This window comes from Spermophilus citellus (genome assembly GCF_964194105.1).
Source record: "Spermophilus citellus genome assembly, chromosome: 1".
NCBI classification, from domain to species: Eukaryota; Metazoa; Chordata; class Mammalia; order Rodentia; family Sciuridae; genus Spermophilus; species Spermophilus citellus.
In genome coordinates this window covers 160,489,087-160,511,898 of record NC_138182.1, presented here as the reverse complement: position 1 = coordinate 160,511,898, position 22,812 = coordinate 160,489,087, and the positions used below count along the sequence as shown (strand labels likewise).

At 41.1% G+C, this 22,812-nt stretch overlaps 1 protein-coding gene and 1 long non-coding RNA gene across 8 annotated transcripts in view; one reads left to right on the top strand and one right to left on the bottom strand.

Moving 5' to 3' along the window:
• LOC308646711 overlaps positions 1-22,812 on the bottom strand; it is a 572,715-nt gene that overhangs the window by 510,621 nt on the left and 39,282 nt on the right. The window contains exon 3 of one of the 7 annotated variants that reach the window (XR_014021458.1): positions 21,765-21,808. The exons of the other annotated variants lie outside the window; for them this stretch is intronic. This is a non-coding gene — a long non-coding RNA (uncharacterized lncRNA). The remainder of the gene's footprint in view (positions 1-21,764; positions 21,809-22,812) is intronic. 7 annotated transcript variants of the gene reach the window in all.
• Positions 1-22,812, top strand: part of TRPC7 (transient receptor potential cation channel subfamily C member 7) — a gene marked incomplete at both ends in the record, with an annotated part of 165,372 nt that overhangs the window by 109,687 nt on the left and 32,873 nt on the right. Inside the window, 3 exons of the mRNA XM_081290001.1 lie at positions 2,018-2,234; positions 12,153-12,386; positions 16,158-16,422. Of these exons, the coding sequence (XP_081146127.1) occupies positions 2,018-2,234; positions 12,153-12,386; positions 16,158-16,422 (716 nt within the window). The remainder of the gene's footprint in view (positions 1-2,017; positions 2,235-12,152; positions 12,387-16,157; positions 16,423-22,812) is intronic.

Sequence of the window (22,812 nt, the reverse complement as noted above, 5' to 3'; positions counted from 1 at the left end):
ATAAATAAAATGAGACTTGAATTGATTCGTATTTTTACTGAATTTATGTGAGATATTTTTATTAGTCCTTTCATTTAGTTTCTGCTTTCTGAAATTAGTACATCTGCCTATTGCCAAAACTATACTACAGTCTCTATTTTTGTAAATAACAAAGATAAACATTACAGTTTATACAAATTTCATTTGTAAGATGTTTGTGGGTCTTTGATTATCAGCTAAGCAACTCTTTACATTTCTGAAGTTATTTCAAATATCATACAACAATATGCATGTGAACTTAAGTAACTTCTAACACTATCAGGGATTCCCTTTGTCTGGATCTGAGATACAGGGTTTTTCTAAAGATAAAAGCAGCTTCTTAAAAATATTGCAGGGCTGGGCATGGTGGTTCATGCTTGTAAACCCAGCAGCTTGGAAGGCTGAGGCAGGAAGATCACAAGTTCAAAGCCAGCCTCAGCAAAAGCAAGGCACTAAGCAACTCAATGAGACCCTGTCTCTAAATAAAATATGAAATAGGGTTGGGGATATGCCTCAGTTGCTGAGTGCTCCTGAGTTCAATTTGCAGTACAAATATATATATATATATATATATATATATATATATATATATATATACACACACACACACACACACACACACACACACATATATATATATACATACACACATATATAACATATATATATTGCAGTTGATAGTTCTATGTCATCAGACTCATAATAAATCATGTTATATGAAAGACTAGAATTAAAAGGAGATGATTATCATACTGAAGCACATTTAAACAACATTATCAGGGCATCTGATTTACAAATGCTATGTTGAACATAGTCATAATTAGGAAAATTTTACCTAGATAAGCCCCTATAATTGATTTTCTGTTGTACCAATACTCTAGCTCCTGGGTGACATTTCACTCTAGGACTCCTGAATGAGGCAGAGTGTGAACATCAATTAATCAGTCACAGATTATAACTGAATATCTTCTCTGGAGAAGGAGCTGAGCTTCAGAAAATATTTCCCTCTTAGCTCTTGTCTTATCACCGTACCTGGATGGGGGCTAAGGTTTGGTGCTTAAATGAGGATGACAACAGTGACCAGGAAGAGACCCAAGTAAGTTTATTAATAGGGATTCAGCAAGGACTCAATGTATAGCCCTTAATTTAGCCCTCAAAGATCTAAGTGATCTTTGGATGGGATGCCCTGAGATCTGAGAAAATGTGACCAAAACTTGCTCCCAAATAGGGCAAATTTTGGACTATTTCAGACTCATGTGGAATGAAGAATTAACACTAGGCCATAACAAAAACTTCAATAAATTTTAAAATAATAGCATAGTCTATGTTCTATAAATATGCCATAGTAAAGTTAGAATTTCTGAAAGCAGGAAAAAATAAAGTTCTACTTGTATGGAAAGAAAATAATACCTAAGTTGAAAATTAAATCAAAGGAGAATTTTAAAATATGCATAATTATCAATGAAAGTGTTTAATGTCTAATTTTGTGGGAACACAGTTAAAGCAGTACCTCGCAGGAAATATATAGATTTTTAAAATGTTTATCAAGATAGAAGAAAGGTTGAAAACTATCTAAGCATAAATCCCAATTAAACAGCAAAAGAGCATACCTCAAATATATCTTTTGAAATTGTATATTCTATTCAGACATATTATTTTTTCCCAGATCTGAAGGACATAAAAATCATATCCATGCAGACAAGAGTATCTGTGCAATCAGATGTAACATGATGACACATCAATGTGTTCCATTCCTTTCTATTAGCTCCTCTAAGACTGTTAAATAGGAAAAAAATTGAGGTCAGTATTAAATAGATTTGGTCAAGCAGCATCTCACATTTATATAAGAGAAAACACTGTCTGGGCTCAGTTAGTAGTCTGTCTAAGATGGAAGATTCTCTGGTTAAACTCTGGTTTGATGAAATCAATGTTTTAAAGAAAGACCTACACCCACCTAGAGCTGCCAGTTTAACACATCTTGTGCACATTTTGTTTTCAGCTAGGACGAACCCTGAGGAGCCCTTTCATGAAGTTTGTAGCCCATGCAGTTTCTTTTACAATCTTCTTGGGACTGTTAGTGGTAAATGCATCCGACCGATTTGAAGGTGTTAAAACCCTGCCCAATGAAACCTTCACAGACTACCCAAAACAGATCTTCAGAGTGAAAACTACACAGTTCTCCTGGACAGAAATGCTCATCATGAAGTGGGTCTTAGGTAAGCAAGTTGCTCTTTCTTTGTTCTCCCCCCCCCAATTATAATAGGCCATTATTAAACTCTGATTTCTGAACTCAACCTCCCCTCATGAATATACTCTTGGCAGACAAAATAGCAAGTGGATGACCAACAAGAAAGTCAAAGTCAGCTTTTATGTGAGCTAGTGTTTAAAATGCACAGGCTTGTAAAATAACTCCCAATTTTGAAAGGAAATGTTTGGGGGAAAATTTGTTAAGTATTTTTCATTAAAAATATATTTAAAATGATTGTAAAGTGGTTTTCATGGGAAACCTTATTTTGATCATTTAAAAATGTCTCCTGAAAGCCTTAGGAAATCAAGTTCTGCTTCTAAAAAAAGGATATAAAATTGTATAGTTTAAAAGATATTTTTGTTATTGCAAATACCTAAAATCTTGATAATAAATATAAATCTACAATTTAGAGGGTAACATTTTCTCATTATTTGTGTAAGAGGTTTATTTTGGTTCACACCTTTGGAGGCTAGGAAGTCCAAGATAAGGCAGCTGCATCTGCTTGACAGCCTTGTGCTGTGTCAACTTGTGGTGGAAAGTGGAAGGGCAAGTGGCCATGCACGAAGGAGAGAAAACACTAGGAGCAACGTCACTTTTATAAAACTTCACTCTCACAGTACCTAATCCAGTCCCACAGAGCAAGAGTCCACTCATGTGAGAAAGCATCAGTTCACTCATGAGGACCCCATAACCCAACCACCTAACACGGGGCCCCATCTCCCAACACACTGGGGATCATGTGAGTTTTGAACCATACTCAATCATAGCAATTGTCTTCCATTAAAGAGTGGGGCTGCAGTGTAGCTCAGTGGAGGAGCACTGCCAGACATGTGTGAGGTCCTGGGTTCAATCCTTAGTACACTACAAGGGGAAAAGATTAAAGAGTGTTTTACTTTATTCTGAAAGGATATTTGCACATCATTTTCATTCCTTTCCATTCCTTCTTAGAGTGGATCTGGAGAAGCTAAGGATTGTTTACCTTTGTATTATGGAGATTCACTTCTGAGGTCTTTCTACTGAAAGTCCTGGTGGTCAGTAAAGACTCTCAGCTCTTATGGTCAGAGCTCTAGAAATTGTCCAACTTATAGCTCCCTGACTGTTGTCTGTGGAATCCACTTTTTGTTTTTATGACTTATTATTCAAGAACATTCAAATTCTTTAAATTTCTGGAATTTTTTGTTTGTTTCCTTCAAGGGGTTTTGTTGATTGGCTTGCTTGCTTGCTTGTGTTTGCACAGTATCCTTCTCTCTGGAGCTCTGCCTGAGCTCTAATCTCAGCCTCTTCACTCAGGGAGACTGCCTGCTGTGTTTCTGGGCCCCCTCCTATGCATGGCAGACTGGAATGTGCTTCCAGAAAGACAGCCAGTGTCCTCATATGACTTACCTCATGGTTCCCATTACTTAGGAATAACAGACTTATGCTGTCTCCAATGTCTGAAAATAATTCTTTCTTTTTTTCTTCTGTTATTCCAGAGTGGCTGGTAACAGAAATCAGGATGCTTTTTTGAAAGCATAACCAGAAAAACATTATCAAACTTAAAAGAAATATAATAATTTCTTAATGTCTTCATACATCCAATTAGTAACAAATGCCTCTGATTGAGAGAGGTATGTTGAATAAGTAACAGCATGACCTGCTTCCTCTTTTCCTTCAGATCTCTGTTCACATTTCACCCTCTCAGAGTAATTAAGCAGATAGGAGCAGGTACACTTATCCCCCTTCTCTGATAAGGTGAAAAGCATTCTAGGCAGAAGGAACAGTATATGTTAAAGCCTAGAATCCAAAACAAGCTGGACATGCTCAAAGAACATCAAGCAGACTAATGTGGCTAGAGTACATAAATACAGAGGAGAAAAGTAGAGATGAAGGCAGGAGAAGAGCTTTGCAGAATTCTGGGCACAGAAATAACATCATGTGAATTCAGTAAAGAGTCAGTGACTGCTGTGTTAAGAACACATGACTGTGGGACAAATAGCAGAAGCAACAGACCAGTTAGGAAGCCACTGCAATTGGTAAATAGTAAATGGTTAATGTAAGAGGGCAGGAGATGGTGATTATATTTTGAAGGTAAAATCCAATAATATTTACTATTGTATTATATGTGGGATATGAAATAAAGAGAGCAAAGACAACTCCAAGTATTTTAGCTCAAGCAATGGGATAGCACAAAGCCATTTACTAAGATAGGGCCAGACAAAAATCAGTTTGGACAGGGAAGAGAAATGGAAATCAAGACTTCAGCTTGAGATCTATGTATTAGACATTTAAGAGTAAACATCAAGTAACAAATGGATATATATGTCTGAAGTTCAGAGGAGAAATGAGTCTGGAAACAAAAAATTGGACATACCGGTATATTTACATAAATTATATGAGATCACCTTCACTTTGAATATAAACAGATGAACTAAGGATAAATCCAGTGGTTTAGGTATGGAAAGATGAGAAGTATCCAGAAAAAGAGATGAGGTAAAAGGATAACCAAGAGAGTGGTGACCCAGAAGTAACTATGAACCAGGGAGTGATCCTTTATGTCAGAAACTACTGATGGATCAAATAACATGAGATCTAAGGATGGACCATCAGCTTTGGAAGCAAAGTTTCTGAACAGGTGGAGCAATGAGATCCAGTGTCCAAGTAGAGGACTTGGCCTTACCAGGAACATAGACCCTTCATTTATTGTAACAGGAGGGAGGGTGAAGGCATAGTGCAGATGGTGTGTTGGGATGCAGTGGTGGGAACATGTAGATGTTCTTTTCTGATGTTTTTTATTTTATCCATTTTTTCTCAATAAGTATGTTTTAGTTATTAAGCATTTGCATTAAGCATTTAGTTATTAAGCACTATGTCAGGTACTAAGGAAGCAACTATAAATAGGACTAGTATTATCTTGTTCTAAATATCTTCTGGAGCTCTTTAATTATGACAAAAATAATCATGATGAACTTTAAGAGATAACCTTTGTGTTCATACAGAAGACTTTTTTTGCTGGTCCATTGTGAGATCTAACATCTAATCCACTCTCTGCTCAGAAGTAGCAGAGCATAAAGTTGTACCAGGCCCCTGCTGATGGCATCTTAGAATTCTGTTCCCAGACGCTGCCAGGAAGGCCTTGAATCAGTTAGAAAGACAACTCCACAGACCTCTCTCCCCATGACATATCACACTCATAACTGTAATACTTCATACAGACTGGTTATGAAAAGACCCGAGTCATTGTTCCCTCTTTGCCATAATCAACTCTAGAGCTGAAGAGAAGCTTAGGACCCAACAAGTCCAAACTGCTCCATGCAGGGATGGAGGTTTTAGCCATAGGAAGGTGAATGACCTTATCCAAGTCTCCCAATTTCTGCCCTTCCCACTCCCATGCCTCAGTCTGTTCTCTGCACAAGAGCTAAAGTGATCCATTTAAAAGATACTCAAATCTTGTCACTCTACCTCTTCAGTAGTTTCCCATCTGCCTCGGTGTGACAACTAGTGTTATCACACGGCCTATAATGCCCTCAGCTCTCTGCCCCATCTCTATGGTTCCTCCCACCACATTTCCTCTCACTCACCCTGTCTTAGGCCCACCGGTCTCCTTGCCTCACTGCTTCTGCCTCAGAAGTCCTGCCCAGGCTTGGCCCCTGTGCCTGGCGAGTTCCTCCTGCAGGGAGCTGTGGGGTCACTCCCTTACATCCTCAGGTCTTTGCTCAAAAATCCCCCTTCTGAAAATGAGGTCTTTTTTGAATCAACCTGTTTAAAATTGCAAGTCTCCCTACTCTACTTCCTCCTTTTCTGTTTTTCCTCCCTTCTCTGATTTTCTTCATAATAGTTACCATCTCTGACAAGACTATATGTATGCTCTTTGTTTCTTGTCTAAATTAATGTTATTATTTCTGCAGTCATACAGATTTGCAACTGCTCTTGTCATCTTCTGTTTAACTGTAGTCCTCTCTCCATATGGACATTTAATTTTCTCAGTGACCTCTTTCAGTGGCCACATAGAGTGCAATACTCTACCATACTCCCCAGCCTCCTCCTATTAAGCATATAGATTATTCCTCTTCTGCTGTATCATTTCACAGGAGAGTTAAACCCAATTAGAAATATGTTCTTCCTTCACTCCAAATGCTTTTCCTGGTTATCAGCAGAATTTTAGAAACTTCTGTCAACCCAAGATATTTAAAGCATGGGATGGAGAGGTTAAGGCCAACAGAGACTAAGAATATATAGTCAGCAGGGTAGAAGAAAACCCAGGAGGACATAACATCAAGGATGTCAAGTAAGAAGCATGACTGAGGAAGGAAGGACAAATTTACTGGTAGGCACATATATTCTGTAGAACTATCAAATGAGTGGCTTTGCAGAGTATGAAGTGAACCAGAGACTATCACTCCTTCCAGCCTGAAGAATCCCCAACATCAGTGGCCTATGTTTATTACCTGATTACACACAGTGACTCTAGAGTAGTTGAAGAGCTTATAATAAGCTTCTCAACTGGAGCATGTATCTCTAGAGACTCTCATCAGGGGAGTATATAAAATGTTAGTAGTTCCCAGAAAGCCATTACAGGCTTGGAGGTCAGGAAACCTCTCCTAATGCATGTGATTCCTCCATACAGGAATAGAACCATTTCACTCTGCCCCAATCTCCTAGGAAAACTGGCAATGTCTTCTTAAACAGATGCTACAGTACTGAACACTCAATTGGAATGAGATACAAATGTCCAGTTCAGTAGCAAAATTAAAAAAAAAAAGTGTTAAGGGAATGAGCTTGGGACCAGGTGTCAGGAAACCCAGTCCTGACTGTGTCCCCCTCTCTTTAGTGGCCTTGCCTCTCTGGATTTCAGTTTCCACATCTGTAAAATGTGAAAGTCTAGCTATTGCCTCTCCTGAACCCACCTAGGATTATAAACTCTGAGGGCAGTGCTACATCTTAGCTCCAAAATCACACACTTAGGCTTGACCAAGAGTAAAACTATAAAGTCATGAGCACTGAGTTATTTTAACAGTCTCCACTTACATCTAGGTAAAGTTTCCTAACAAAATATCCCACACAACTTTCCAAGGTTCGTTCCAGAAAGCCAGACCATGTGGCTGCCCTGCGAATCACATTTAGGGGCTTCCCAGGCACTCAGAATGAACTCCAGTCTCCTTAGCACTGCCTAAAAGAGAGCTTTTCAGTAACCTCACCTGTAGCTACTGCCTGACCCTTGAATCCTATGGAGCACCTCAGTTCCCTGGAAAGACCTACTCCCCCTTATGTCTATGGCCACCACCTGGAACATTTTGCCAGCCCTTGCCCTTTAGTCACCTAGTCAATCACTTGTCCCTCGTCCTAAGTGTCACCCCCTTCATGAACTCACGCCTTCACTGAGTCAATGGATATATGGTATGCCAAGGTCATTTGACTGTAATGTTGACTTTCCTGAACATTTTTCATTACAACATCTGTCACCCTATAGCACTGTGACCTGTGGACACATCTGTCTCCAGCACTAGACTTAAATTACTATGAAAATGTTACCAAAAGCTCAGTCCTTGTCCCCAATGCCAATCCAATAACAAGGACACAGATTTGAGGAAAAAGAAGTTTTATTTCTTACTTAGCAAAGGAGAAACACAGTGGACTCTTGTCCTAGAGACAGCAATTCTGCTGATCAGCAGGAACAGGGCCTTTCAAAGAGGTGACTAAAAGGCTACATTACATGTGTCCTCTGTTAATTCACTTGTTAATTTGGGAGACAGTCATTTCTGAGATTTCTAGTGCAATCCCCAAAGTCTAGATTACTTTGCTCCTAAGGTGGATGTGTACTCAAGGACAGATAAATCTGCCTAAAATGGGGAAGAAAGGTGAATCAGTTTCCCAGAAGCTAAGATTAGGCATGGGAGAGATTAGAGAGGAGCAGGGAGAAAGGAAAAGAACAAAACATGTCCAGTCTAAAATTGAGTTGCCATGGTAGAATGGCAATTCAAAGAATTAAAGTCAACCACTGTTACAAAAGACTACCATTATGTTGATTGTTGCATCCCCAGAATGGCGCCTGGCACAGAAGTGAAAGTCAACATCTGGTCCATGGATAAGTGAGTTCCTGATCCATCAGGGTAAGCTTGTACTTAGTGAAAGGCATAGTAGAGTCAGCACAGTGGGCAACAAGAAGCCTGGACTGCCTGTGTGACTTTACACAACTCACTTGCCACCTTTATATATGAGTTTCCTCATGTACAGAGTGGAGATAATGATAGTACTATCTATTCAACTAGTGTGAAGATGCAGTGTTTATAAAGTGCTTAGCACAGGACCTGGTACCTAGAAGGAACTCAATAATTGATGGCTACTATAATTAGAAAAGAAGACAAAAAAGAGAAGGAATTTTCTTAGGACATTTTTAAACCCTGAAAATTTCTGAGATAAGAGCTTTTCAAAGGACTGGTTATTGAGAAAGTGCTTGGATATTAGGGCCTGTGGATACAGAACTCCCAGGCATATTTGCCCTCCTGTGAGTTCACAGAACATCCGTATCCTGGACCAATGATAAGAAATTGGCCTGAGGGAACAGAAAAGCAAATGTGGGGCCCTGAGATGGAGAAGAGGAACACCTGGAAGCAATGACCATTTAAAGACTGGGCATACTGGCATGTGTGTGGCCCGGGTTCGATCCTCAGCACCACATACCAACAAAGATGTTGTGTCCGCCGAGAACTAAAAAATAAATATTAAACATTCTCTCTCTCTCTCTCTCTCTCTCTCCTCTCTCACTCTCTCTTAAAAAAAAAAAAAAAAAAAAAAAAAAAGACTGGGCATATTTAAGCCTCAGAGGACTTTGAAGGGGGAGCCCTTCTGAATGCCATCTGAGCCTGGATGGAAGTGAATGCTTTTTTAGCTGTCAAACTCCATCTCCACAGCCTGCAGGCCATTACTCAGAAGCTATCTACATCTAGCTACTCATTTCCCCCGAGGCTTCCTGGCAAGTCCCAGCTTATTCCTTGGCCAGGCCCCCTTCTTAATTATCTCTGACCTTGTTCTCTAAGCTCTAGGCATCTCTAAGTGATGAGAATTTGGCCTGAAGGAGGCTCAAGAGCCCAGTATCCACAGCCCTTGAACCCTTGGACTCTGGATACTTTGATTGGCATGCTGGAGGCAAAAAACCCTGAGGCTCAGCTCCTGTATCAAATCCTAAACTACCCTTGGCAACTTGGAAATAGGGGGCCTCATTTCACTCACTAAAGTAGTTAATTTCACACATTTCTTTTTTCATTAAGCGTTTGCACTGCTCAAACACTTGGGCCTGTTACTTTTACTTATGGCCTTGGAATAATTTAAATTAGTCTGGGTAAGTTAATATATAAATCTAGGAAAACTGACGCAGACATTTGACCATGGAGAAAGTGATTTGCAATGCCCAATGAGGTGTTACTCTACCCACCAGGAAAGTCAGTTTTCTGTACATAATTTGCATTTCAGATTCAAAGAGCTTTTAAGTGTTTGAAGTTACTCCAAAATCTCAATTCATTCATTTTACAAATATAAAATCTGAGGTCCCATAGCAAATCCAGGGACTTATCAAAAGTCACTCTGTCATTAAATGTTGAAGCTATAACCTGAACCCAGGATTTCCTAAATTAAAGCCAATCGCTCTAAGTGATAGTCTGTGATTCTCCTAAGGCCCAGCTAAAAGCAATTTCACTAAAACATTAGGAATTTTAATTTGGAGGTAGAGGAAAGCAATAAACATTTTCCAGCCTGTAATGGTTTTTCTAATAACATTTTTAAAATACCTATTTGAACAGGCAAAATGAAAGTATATTTCAGTGTTTTAAGAAAATTATGACTTCATTGAATTATCATGCAAATTTTGAGAGGGTATGCTTTAGAAGTAGCTTTGTTAAAGCAGGGTGGAGGGATGGAGAGGGATGGAGGCAGGGGTTGGGGGAAGTCTTGTAAACAGACCTGCAGTGTTTTGGGATATTTCCTGTTGTGGGAACTCCAATTTGATCTTCAGCACACAAAGCCATGACTCTTCTCTAAACAGCTGCTCTCAAATTATTTTTTGCTTAGAAAAACATTTCAATTCTTTTTATTTCATGGGCCATTTCCACCATAAAAAGGAAAAATTCTGACAAAAACAGTTCCTGGACAGAATCCCAGAAGAGTATAGGCAATCAGCTCATCACTCACACACACTGAGAGTGGGGCCTATGACCAAGTCAGTCATACTCTGGCCAGGGTAGAGCCACCATCATCCTCTGTTTGCTCAAGCATCATCTTTGACTCCAGGCTTTTCAGCAGCTGAATTCTCAAAGCCCACTGTATTGTGATGTGGGTATCTGTCACTGTGCTTTCATTTGAGGTATAGGGAAAAGGAAGAAAAGTACATAAGCAAATGACTGGGGGTGGAACTCTTGAAGACTGATGGGTAGACCTGGTCTGCTGGAGTGCAGAATGTATGGAGATAGAGGAAGATCGAAAGGTTCAACAGTCTAGCTTTGGAATTTGGATGTTAAATAAGGACTACATTGCAGGTGTTTGAAAAGGAAAGTTAACCATGATGTGACCTGTACTTCATGAGGTAAGAGAATGGAGTTGAAAATTAAAAGGGCAGGAAGGATCTGAGAGTCTACCAGAGGAGGATGTGCAGAACTGCTGTGATCACTGATGACAGCCAGAGGAGTCAGAGATGCAGTAGAGAGACTGGGCAATGAAGGGACAAAGTGAGGATGGGAAGAATAGGAAGGCCAGCTTGGGATAGTTGGTATTTCTGCCACTGGCAAGATAGTCACTAACAGCAGTCTCCACAGGGTGGAAATTCAGCTTTGAGGCTCTTAAGAAGTAGAAAGATAGTCACCTGAGACACATTTGCAAAGCAGCTACAGTATTAGTGCAGATCTAAAAGAATACCCACCAAAGTATTAGCCCATGCCACCTTACAAGGCTGAACTGGAAGAGGGATGGGGGAAATATTAACATAGTTTATGCCTTTAAAATCCAATAAATTATTTTTTGAAAACTAAAAACTGTTTTTTTTTTTTAGAGAGAGAATCTTTTTTTTTTTTTTTTTTTTTTTTTTGGTAGATGGACACAACACAATGCCTTTATTTTTATGTGGTGCTGAGAATCAAACCCAGGTCCCGATTGTGGCTCTACCACTGAGCCACAATCCCAGCCCCTAATTGTTTTTTTTAATAACTAATAACTGCTAGGTGGGTTGGCTCATGTCACAAATCTCAGAAACTTAACAGGCTGGGGCAGGAGAATGGCAAGTTCAAAGTCATCCTCAGCAATTTATCAAGGCCCTAAGCAACTTAAAGAGACTGTCTCAAAATAAAAAATAAAGGGCTGAGGATGTGGCTCAGTGGTTAAGCATCCCTTGGTTCAATTCCTGGTACAAAAAAAAAAAAAAAAAAAAAAAAACCCACCTAATAACCACATACTAAAGCTCACTGAAACAGTTACAGAAATATAGAGGAAAGCATTTTAGTCTGTAAATTAGGAAAACTGGGTTTTAGGTCATATATGGTACCTTAAGAAATTCCTAGATTCAGTTTCCCTACATTTAATCAATGACTGGAATGATCCCTTAAGACGTCTACCATGTGTAAATGCCAGCAACCATATTTCCCCTATTATGCCTCCAACAAACTATCAATAGTTAAGAACTCTTTTCTCTTCCAAAAGAGGGGATTGTCTGTAAGGACAGGGACCAGTGAGGTGTTCTCCCAATCTGAGGATCTCCTGATTCTAAGCCTTTCTTTGAAGGCACATTTCCATTTGCTTCTGGCCATCAACATTCCTAGCGCCAAAGAGTTGACATTTTCTTTCGTATCCCGGTTCCCTCCGTGCCCTCTTGTGGTCACAAATGCCAAAGGATCTGAAAACCGGGCCTGGCCTTCTCCCCGTCCTGCAGGAATGATCTGGTCGGAATGTAAAGAAATCTGGGAGGAGGGGCCGCGGGAGTACGTGCTGCACCTGTGGAACCTCCTGGATTTCGGGATGCTGTCCATCTTCGTGGCCTCCTTCACCGCACGGTTCATGGCCTTCCTGAAGGCCAGCGAGGCCCAGCTGTACGTGGACCAGTACGTGCAGGACGACACGCTGCACAACGTCTCACTTCCGCCGGAAGTGGCCTACTTCACCTACGGTGAGTCTGGTTCCGCCTGGGTGCGTCTGAGCCCCCGCCCTGGCCCTTGACTAGGACCGTGTCACAGCCTGTGATTTGCATTTTGGCCGATTTGGGTCATGTCGACTGACTGCCAGGTCAGAACCCCCCAAAGCCCCCCAAAACGTCTCATTCCTTCAGTGCATCCAGCTGAGCAGAATGTGGAGTTAATTAGTGACTTAGAAACGCATCTCTCTGTATTAGGAAGAATGAGTTTGTTTTGGAAAGGTTGTTGGGGGCATTCCTGTAGGCTTTTGGTTTGGGTTTAAAAAAAAAAAAAAAAAAAAAAGAATTTTTTTTTCTGATGTGAATCCAGTCCTAAAAGGAATGTATATACCAAAAAAATTTTCCTTCCATATTGGATCCCTGCTTTGCACAAAGATAAGGCCTTCTTTGCTAGTTCAAAAGTTCTTTCCTCATGGATATAGGTCCTCTAAGTACCCTTTGAACCACAAAGCCATGTGGTTTGAAGCAGTAAATTGATATTTTAAGAATAATAATGATAATAGTTATTGCATCCATTTATTGAGGACTTACTATGGCCAGGAATTGTGTAGACATCTGACATACATAAACTCCAGTCCTTGTAATACTACAAAATTGATCTGTTTTGTTTGTTCCTATTCTGTAGCTGAAAAAGAAAGTTGTTTTCATGGCAGGGATAATACTATAATCAGAAATACAGGATTGCTTTGTATAGTAGGGAATCCTGGCCTGAGATGAATTGAAAGTCAAGGTGAATAGCCTGGTACTTATGTCCCAGACTTTAATATTAGACCAGAATTCAAATTCTAGTTCTGTAGCTTCCTATAACATGTGTTTACTTAACTATTCTGAGCTTCCATTTTCTCATATGTAAAACAGAAATAATAAAACCTATGTCAAAATGTTTGTTTTGAAGGTTAAATAGTACCTGTGAAGAATTTAGCACTATCCCTTAAAATACTAAATTTTCACTAAATGGTAATAGTTTTATCAGTACTTTCTCTTGGGTCATTTTCTTGTTCAAACACAGTACTTTCTATGGTGAAAAAGAAAGATGAGAGAGTGAAGGAACAACAGCTATTTATTTTCACCAGTAAAAAGTAGCTGAATGCTTAATAAGTCTTCCTTAATGGCAGCTGCTACACTTTGAAGGGTTTAAGTGTCGAATGTCTCTGTTACATGAAGCCATATGGCTGTTGCCTCTCCCAAATCTTCATGATCAGTACAGCAATGATCTGTAGAGGATTGTCACTTAAAAAGTTGATTTTCTCTTTACTATCAACATAAATTGTATTATGTGCAAATTTGGTAGGAAAACCCCCCATTGAGAAATGAAGAGTCTTGTAGTATTACAAATCATCTACCCTCTCCTTGGCTACCCAGCCGGCTGACACACACAAACCACCATTTGTTAATTTGGCAAATTCTGACTTTCTTAAAACACAATAAGCTTGTATATTTTCCCCTCCGTGTGGCTCAAGGTTCACCAAGGAAAGATGAGAGATATGTTTCTTAATGCCACGATTCAGGCTGCAGTATTGTTCATTTGTGACTTCTATTTCTTTATGAATTGTATTAAGTCTCACCCAACCCAAAGCATAGCACATTATTGTCCTTTCTTTTGTGGTTCACCCGTGCCCTTGGAAATCATCTGCATCTCTCAGTGTTCACTTGTGCTCCAGTTATGGGAGAACAGAGCCCCCTTGTGGCCAGACAACCAATGGTTCTCTCCAACCTCTACAGCCCCATATAGACCCCGAATTTTCAGGTTGTGATAAAGCCATTTTCCTCATGGAAATGGCTCCTAGATGAAAACCCCTAGGTCTGAATCATCATAGTGCTGCTTGTTTTACACACATTATAACTCTTACATGTCATTCCAAGCAGCATATTTTTCACTAAAAGTTCTGACCTGGTCACTTGGATCTGACAACAGCTAAGTCTATCTTAATAGATTATTGGTGTAGCTTTTATGGTTATAGCTGAGGTTGAAAATGCTAAATTATAGGTGGCAGGAAAAATCCTTTTTAGTGTCTGTTTAATAGAAGAAGTCACATCCTATTTCATGTTATTCAAATATGTTACTTATCCATGGAAAGTGACAGATATATTGGAAAACACATAATTTGTTCTCCTTAGTTGTCTTTCATGAACTTTTGAGTTATGAACTTGATGAGAACATAAAATCTACAATGTTGTTATATTTCCAAATGTAATTTAGAATGTGCTACATGAAACTTTGTGGCCCTGCTTCCCTTACTTAAGGTTTCTTACTTGCTCTCTATTATTATAATTATTTAACAGAGTCTAGCTTTGAAAATGAAGAATAAAATTCTTCCTCTTCCATCTCCCTTGGGGTGCCAAGAATTGCTATGCAATATCCTTGCTAACTGCACTTACTAGGCTCTGAAAAGGACCCCATACCCCAAATCCAATCTTAAAAATGGCAATAATAATATCTACTCTACAGGGCTGTAGTGAAAATTACAGCTAATGTAAGTGTAAGGGCTAATTTAGGTTTCTCAATGTTTCTCAATTTAAGTTTCACTTAGCATTTCTCAACAGGAACACTATTGGCTTCTTCAGCAGGGCAATTTCCATGGTGCGGGACTGTCTGAGGCATTGCAGTCTATTAAGCATCCCAGAAATACTCCTACCTAGTCATTGTGATGACCATAGACAGCCCCACCCACACACTTCTCTTGGGAGAGAAGTACTGCCCTCACTTGAGGATGGCTGTATGTCCTGACACATAGTAGGCAGCTGATTTGTGATAGACACTGCTCCTCATGGCATTAGAACTGCAGTAGGAGCACTTTGCAGGTTTGTTCTGCTGCAAGAATGCCCAGAAAGCAGTTGAAGCCCTGGTGGTCACCAGTGACTGCAAGCAGAGTCTCTGCAGCTCAGGATTGGTCCCAGCCTCTTACCCAGCCAGAACAGATAGCTGTTATGGCTAACATGCTGACTTGTCACCACTTTGGGGGGCCTTAGCTAAATCAGGAAGCAACATTCTCAGCACATACCACCTGGGGAACAAAACCCAAGAGTATTTTCTCAGGCATGATCTGATCATTCCTAGTTCTAACCCTGGTCCTTATGTGAGCTTATTTGTTCCAAATTGTGGTCACTCTAAACTTGTGTTCATTTAGTCATTTAACAAGCATTCATCAACACCCACTATGTGCCAGGTGCCATGTTGAGCACTGAATATCAGATTTCATTTCATCTTCCTCATAGTACTGAGTTGATAGGATCCTTAATGTACAGATGAGGACAACGAGGCTCCAGAAAATTAGTTGACTGACTCCAAACCCCTGCTCATAGGTGCTCCTGTGTCACCTCCTCATGCTGCTTCCCCAGTGAGTGGGACAGCACCTGGGTGTCAAGTGTAAACACTGGTAAGGGGGATGGAATAGAAAGCAGTGTGGCAAATACCAGAACCAGAGTGTGTTCAGATAACCATGGGAACAGACGGGGAATATGGATCCTGTCTAGCCTGTGGGAGTCACAGAAGTCTTCCTGGAGGAGGTGACACCTGAGCAGATCTTTAAAGGATGATTGGGAATGAATCAGACCTTGAAGTGAGGAAAGTGTTCCAGGCAGTGGACCAGCACATTTCAAGAGGGTGGTACCTTGTGTTCTGTATTTGGAATTGAAAGGATAGGAATTGAAAGTCATGTGGTTGGAGACCCCTGAAGATGCCTAACTGGTTTCTCTTCCAGAGCAGATCCTATCCCCCAGTCGGTAACCCAGATTATTTTCTTTTAGCCAGGGACAAGTGGTGGCCTTCAGACCCTCAGATCATATCCGAAGGGCTGTATGCGATAGCGGTCGTGCTGAGCTTCTCTCGCATTGCGTACATCCTGCCAGCCAACGAGAGCTTTGGGCCCCTACAGATCTCCCTGGGGAGAACTGTGAAAGATATCTTCAAGTTCATGGTCATTTTCATCATGGTATTTGTGGCCTTCATGATTGGGATGTTCAACCTGTATTCTTACTACCGAGGTGCAAAGTACAACCCAGCGTTTACAACGTGAGTATCCCAGGGCTCTCCCCTGAGGCTCTCACTGGCTTTCCTGGGAATTCTTGGGAGTCTCTTGCAAGTAGTTTCTTACAGAAATTCAGGTTTCTTTGGTATTTCTCAAGATTTAAGATAACTTTATTCAAAGGTGGCTTAGAGTTCAGGTTCTGAAGTTGGAAGAACAAAAGAGCTGGGTTAAATCCTTACTTTGCCACTTATGCACTGTGTGGCATAAGCACCTTCCTTAACTCCTCTGAGCCTTCATTTCCTCATCTTTAAAATGGACATAATAATTATACCTGCTTTGTAGGGATAGTGTGAGGATTTTTTGAGATGATATAACTCACACATACAGAATATGTCTTGGCACATTTGAAATAAATCACCAAGTTAGTCTTGGAGCAAGACATGGGACTTTATTCACTGGGGGGTAGAAAGGACAGCAAGCAAGTTGCCTTTGCAACCCTCAATCCCTTGCAGAAAGTAGGATACATGTTTATAGCTAAAAACCACAAGCTACCAGTAAGTCAAAACCACAGGAATATAGGAGGTGGGTCAAAATGACCCAGTACAGGGTATAGTACATTGCCCAAGAAAAATGGAAATTAAAAAGAGAGCATAATACATTGAATAAAAATAACATAAACATTTTTAAACCACCATGCCTTGTCAAACAGGTTGTGCTTAATGGGAAGTGGCAGAGGCAGGTTTTCTCATAGAAGAAGCATTTCTTATATGAATTGGAGTCTCAGGGTAAATGGAGTTTGTCTGGTCAAGGCACGTATAGTTTAGCCCATAACATATAAATGGGAGGAATTGATATTATTGTTATAATTATTATCATTAGCATCATCATCATCATCTTGCCTGTGTTGCCTAGAAAACAGAACCCTGGGCAAAAATTGCATGCCAGCATTTTATTAAAGGAAGTGAGTTGTAATCTGAGGAAAATAATACTGAAGGGGAAAAGAAAGTGAAATATGGGTGGAGGGTAAGCAAGGACAAGGTCAAGGTCTCACTGCATGGGCAATACATGAAGCAAGGTATGGGGAAGGCAAATATAGGTTGCTGCCCTAAGACATCATCTGCCAGAATACACAACATGGGCATGATGGACCCTGCCAGGGAGACTACAGAGGGAACAAAAACCAAGTATGTTTTTTCAGCCAAATCTTGCAGATTCCTGGTCCCTGTGAGAACTCATTTGTTTGTGCTTGAGACTTCTCTAAACTTGTGGTTAGGAGTTCATTCAGTCATTTAACAAGCGTTTTCAGTACTTGCTGTGTACAGAGAAAGGAGCATCACATCAGGATGAGAAAGGGAACTTACTAGTCAGATCTTTCCCATCTGCTGTCTCTCATGAGTCAGATTCATGAACTCACCTACACTTTAAGGGTGGCCATAGTGAAGCCATGTCACACAGCATGGGAAGTAGGTCTGCAAGTTGGCCTGGGTCAGCAGCTCTTCCCACTTGGCTGGGCATACCAATGCCCATGCATGGGCACTGAGCAAGTCCTACAGCATCATATGTCCCTGCAGCCAGAGAGGAGGCCCAGGCCAGGTAGCCAGGAGGCATGTGACCTGGGTGATAAGTAAGGCACTGATATCAGGATTTGGAGATTGCTTCTGAGGGGCTCCAGCCAGCCAAGCAGACAAAACAACACAATGGCACCCACACGCCATGGAGGTAGAGACAGAGCTCACTGACTCTGTGACTACAAAAATTCAAAACTCCTCCTCTCTGTGGGGAATACCAGGCAGGTGGGGTATCTGGTGACATGGGCTTCTATCCCAACTCTTCTTCCCTGGCTCATCTGTGTAACCCTTCTTCCCTCTCCTTACATGGAACCTGTATGAACCCACAGGGCCATGAAAAAGGCCATGACCTAGAGTAGGACTGATCTGGCTATAGTTTTCAACCATATGTGACCCAGCTATCTGTAGAGAGAGTAAGAGATGGGGAAAGGGCAAGATCAGGAGAAAGGGGCAAATCAGTTGACTCTCTTGTGCTCAGGGTCTGAGCAGGGTCTACTGAAAGGATGTGGCAGGGCTAGATGTATACTCTGACAAAGGCATTTATTGGCTGATGACTTTTAGCCAAGTCCCTTGATTTATCTAAGCCCTTATGTACTCATCTGTAAAATGAAGATAGGACTTTCCACCTTTTTTGTAAATACCTACATGGATAGATGTGGCAGTTTATGTAAAGTGGCTAAACACAGAGAGTTTCCAGCCAGAGTCCTTCTCCAGACCCACGCAGTTCCAGAACTTCTCCTTGCCTTCATCAACCTCCTACCAGAATCTTAAAAGGAGACTTTCTGATACTTACCCCTAAGAAACCCTAAGTGGTCTGGCGTTTAAGTTTTCCAGTAATTGAAGACGGCCCCTAAGCCTTAACCATGCAGGCACCCTGAGCAATTCCCACCTTACATCAGGGCCTCAGCTTACCCTGCTTCTGGAGAAATCACCATCAAGGGAAAATACTTGTGTCTAAGAACCAAGTGCAGTGGCTGTCAGGCTGCTCAGCTCAGAACTAGGGATTGTGCTGCCCTGCCTGCTGGGTGGCCCTCAGTGCTGAACCTCAAAGGCTGTTATTCTCTGTGGCAAAAAAGAAGTAACTGTGTGCCCACAGAGAGTTGGTGCCAGGTCCAGTGGTGAGAAATGTCCCTGAAGGTGGCCCAGGTTGTGTGGCAGCCTTAGCACCAGAAAAGACAGAAAGACTGGGTTTCAGTCTGCACTCTGCCTCTTACTCGCTATGTGGCCTTGGGCAAGTGCTTGGCCCCAGTTTTCCTAATTCTGGAAGGATAAAACATACTAAGAGAGCCATCCATACAGGATTAGAATAAATGGGAAACTTACATGGTTTGACTTATCATTAAATCTTTAATAAATGGTGCTTATGATAATGAAGATGGGGGCAAATGTGGGAGGAAAGACAAACAGCAGAGACACCTGGGTACAGATTTGGCACTATAGACCCCTCTCTGGGTAGTGGCCTACTTGACAAACTCTCCACCAGCTCAGGCTAAGCACATTATTGATTTAGGTGGACTGCTTTATATCACTCCAATACTCAGCAGTTAACTGTTTCAGGAAGAAATAAGCTTGAAGTCCCCACAAGCAAATATGCTCTAAATGTGCTAGATGAGAGCTAAATGCATCCCCTTGACATGAGATGCATTGTTATTGGACATGAAGAAGTTGTCAGCTTAGGAACAAAGGGTCTTGCCTTCTGTGGTCAGGCCCTGATGTTGCTCCCATTTTCAGTCCAGCACAGTACCTTGCATAGAATATTTGCCCACTAAATGCTTCATAAGCAAGAATGAGAGAATAAATAGGAAAAAGACAGCCAGGTTAAAGGCAGCCAAGTAATAGACTGGGCATCTGGTAAGCTAGGCTTCTGTCCCATCTCTGCTGTCCTGGCTGATCTGTACAACCTTTATTCTCTCCCCTTACAGGACCTTGAAAAAGGCCATGACCTAGAGTAGAACTGATCTGGCCATAATTTTCAACCAGATGCAACGTAGCTGTCTATAGAGAGAGTAAGGAGAGGTGGCCTGGGCTCTCTGGCTCAGGAAGTTATGGAGAAAAGTAAAATCAGGAGAAAGGGGAAAATCAGTTGACTCCCTTGTGCTCAAAATGTAATTAAGACTTTGCAGACTAGAGGGACCCAGACAGAGAGGACCCCAAGCCTTTTCGGATGGGGATATGTACAAGCAAGGAACAGCAAGTGCAATAAAAAAAGAGACAGGATAGTCATTGCCTTGGCAGTTCCTGAAATGGGATGTGTAGCTGTATATAGGATTTAATTGAACAGGAAAAGTCAATAGAGCATTGAGGTAGAGAGAGGAAAGAATGGATTTTTGTAAATGTCATCTTTTACCTTTTGACTGCTCTCTGGAGTATGTCACCCTCCTAGAGATCTTCTTTGATAATAAAAAGCCATTTGAGAATAAATAATACTAATACCTTAAGGAACTCAAAGCTATGATAAATGCAGCTGTGCTGATGATGAAGACCCCACTCAGGTATGTGCCTGCTCCACAGCAAACCATCCCATGGTCTCCACCCAGACCTACCTACCCTGTGGAACTTTGAGTTTGTAGGGTAGGTCAGAGCTCTTCTCATCTGTTTCTGTAGATTCAGAAGACTCAATCCTACAGAAGGGAAATGTTGGTTGGAATACACTGCAGGATCCCCTCACCTCCACTTTGAACTGATCCACCTGCTCCCCATCTCTGTTCTGGCCATGTTCAAGGGAAAATTGGATTCCTAAATGCTATTCAAGAGTCCACTTTAAAAGGCAGCTGTTTGAGGGCTGAGGTTGTGGCTCAGAGGTAGAGCACTCTCCTAGCACAAGTGAGGCACTGGGTTCGATCCTCAGCACCACATAAAAATAAGTAAATAAAATAAAGGTACCATGTCCAACTACAACTAAAAAAAATGTTTTTTAAAAAAGAGGCAACTGTTTGGTCTAGAAATTCTTCAAAAGTCTGGGAATGGAACTACCATATGACCCAGCTATCCTACTCCTTGATATTTATCCAGAAGAACTAAAATCAGTATATTGTAGTGATACAATGGTTACAGCAGCTCAATTCACAATAGCCAAGTTTTGGGACCAGCCAGGTGCCCATAAACAGATGAATGAATAAGGAAAATGTGGTACATATACACAATGGAGTTTTACTCAGCCATAAAGAAGAATGAAATTATGGCATTTGCTGGTAAATGAATAGAACTGGAGAACATAGTGCCAAGTGAAATAAGCCAGACTCAGAAAGTCAGGGCTGAATGTTTTCTTTCATATGCAGAAGCAAGAGCAAAATAAGGAGGTGGGGGGAGTTTGGGGGGCCACTTCAAAAACACGAGGTAGATCAGTAGAGTGGAGTAGAGGAGCAGGGTTGAGTGGGAAGGGATAGGGATGAGAAAGGGGAGGAACTATGAAATGAAGTCAACCAAATTATGCTGTGTACACGTGCGAATGTACCACAGAGAAGCACCCATATGTAAAAATAATAAATAGATGAAGGGAAGGCCAGAAGGCCAGTAGAGTAGAAGAGGTAGAGCAGGGGTAGGGGAGAAAGGGAGGGATGGAAGAGGTACTGGGGACTGAAAAGGAACAAATTATATTCCATGCATGTGTGATTGTGTCAACATGAACCCACAATATTATGTGTAGCTATCATGCACTAATAAAAACATTTTAAAAAAAAAATAAATAAATAATTTAAATAAAAAAATTTTAAGGCAGCTATTAGAAATCTAGAGAGAGTTGTCTCAGGAAAGCCTTGCTGGCCCTAGGAGTGTAGTCCCAGGCCAGTTCATGAAAGCCAGTCCCTCCAGAGACTTACCAAGATACAGTTCTGTCCCAAAGGTAGAGGGTAAGGCAGATAGTCTAAGACAAAAGGAAAGATAAGGAAAATAAATTTTTTTCTACCAACTGCAATCTCCAGCCCTTGATCAAGCTCTGCACTAACTCCCAATAGGTTCCTGCTTCAAAGTCACACACCTTCCTCCCCACCCTCAAATGCCCATTGCCTTCACTAGCAGACCTCACTAAAGCAACTAGAAGAAAATGGATGGATTGAACTGGTTCACCTAAAAATGTGAATAAAAACACAACATGAACACCCTTAATGAGGTCAGTGGTCTTCAACACACCAGAATCACCTGGGGAAGAGGGAGCAAAATTTGGGACACCTCTTAGCATCTGATTATAATAGTTCCAGGGTGGGGCCAAGAAATCTATATTAACAAAAACTCTGCAGGGTTCTGCACAGGTAGTATTGGATCACAGGATAAGAAAGATGGGTCTGATCTGACTTCATCCCTGCACAGTTGAGGATATGGAAGCCACTTTCAGTTCTGTGCATCTCAGAAGCCAGAAGCTCATTAACCTAAGCAAGCATCATACTGATAGGATTTCAGGTCATGCAAACAGGCATTTTTAAGCACTAGGCATTGAGTAGATAGCCAGATCAAGCAGTAGCAAGCCCTCGAGTCAGATCCTATAAGCGGTTCTGAATTTCTCATCCTCCTTCCACTTCAGACCCAAGATTCTCCCAAAGGTCTGGGTTGTTTTTCATGGCCACTTCCCTGACAGAGGCTGGCCTGAAGGAAAGGAACAGAAATGTGGATGCAAAGGTTGCTGGTTGGTGAACTTGGATGCAAGGGTCCCTGCTTTGTGAGCCGGAGCCTGTCTGAACATGACAGATAGCACACCTGCTGGCAGCTCATTATCTCCAAGCCACTTCTATTACAAACTGAAAATAACCAAAGGGGAGGAAGACAAGGTGTTCAGACCAGTTTTATGCTCTCAGAGTACAAAATCAAAGTTTTCCAAGATGTATTGAGGAAATAGAAAAGTTTTTTTAAGTTCTCAGTTCAGATTGTTAGGAA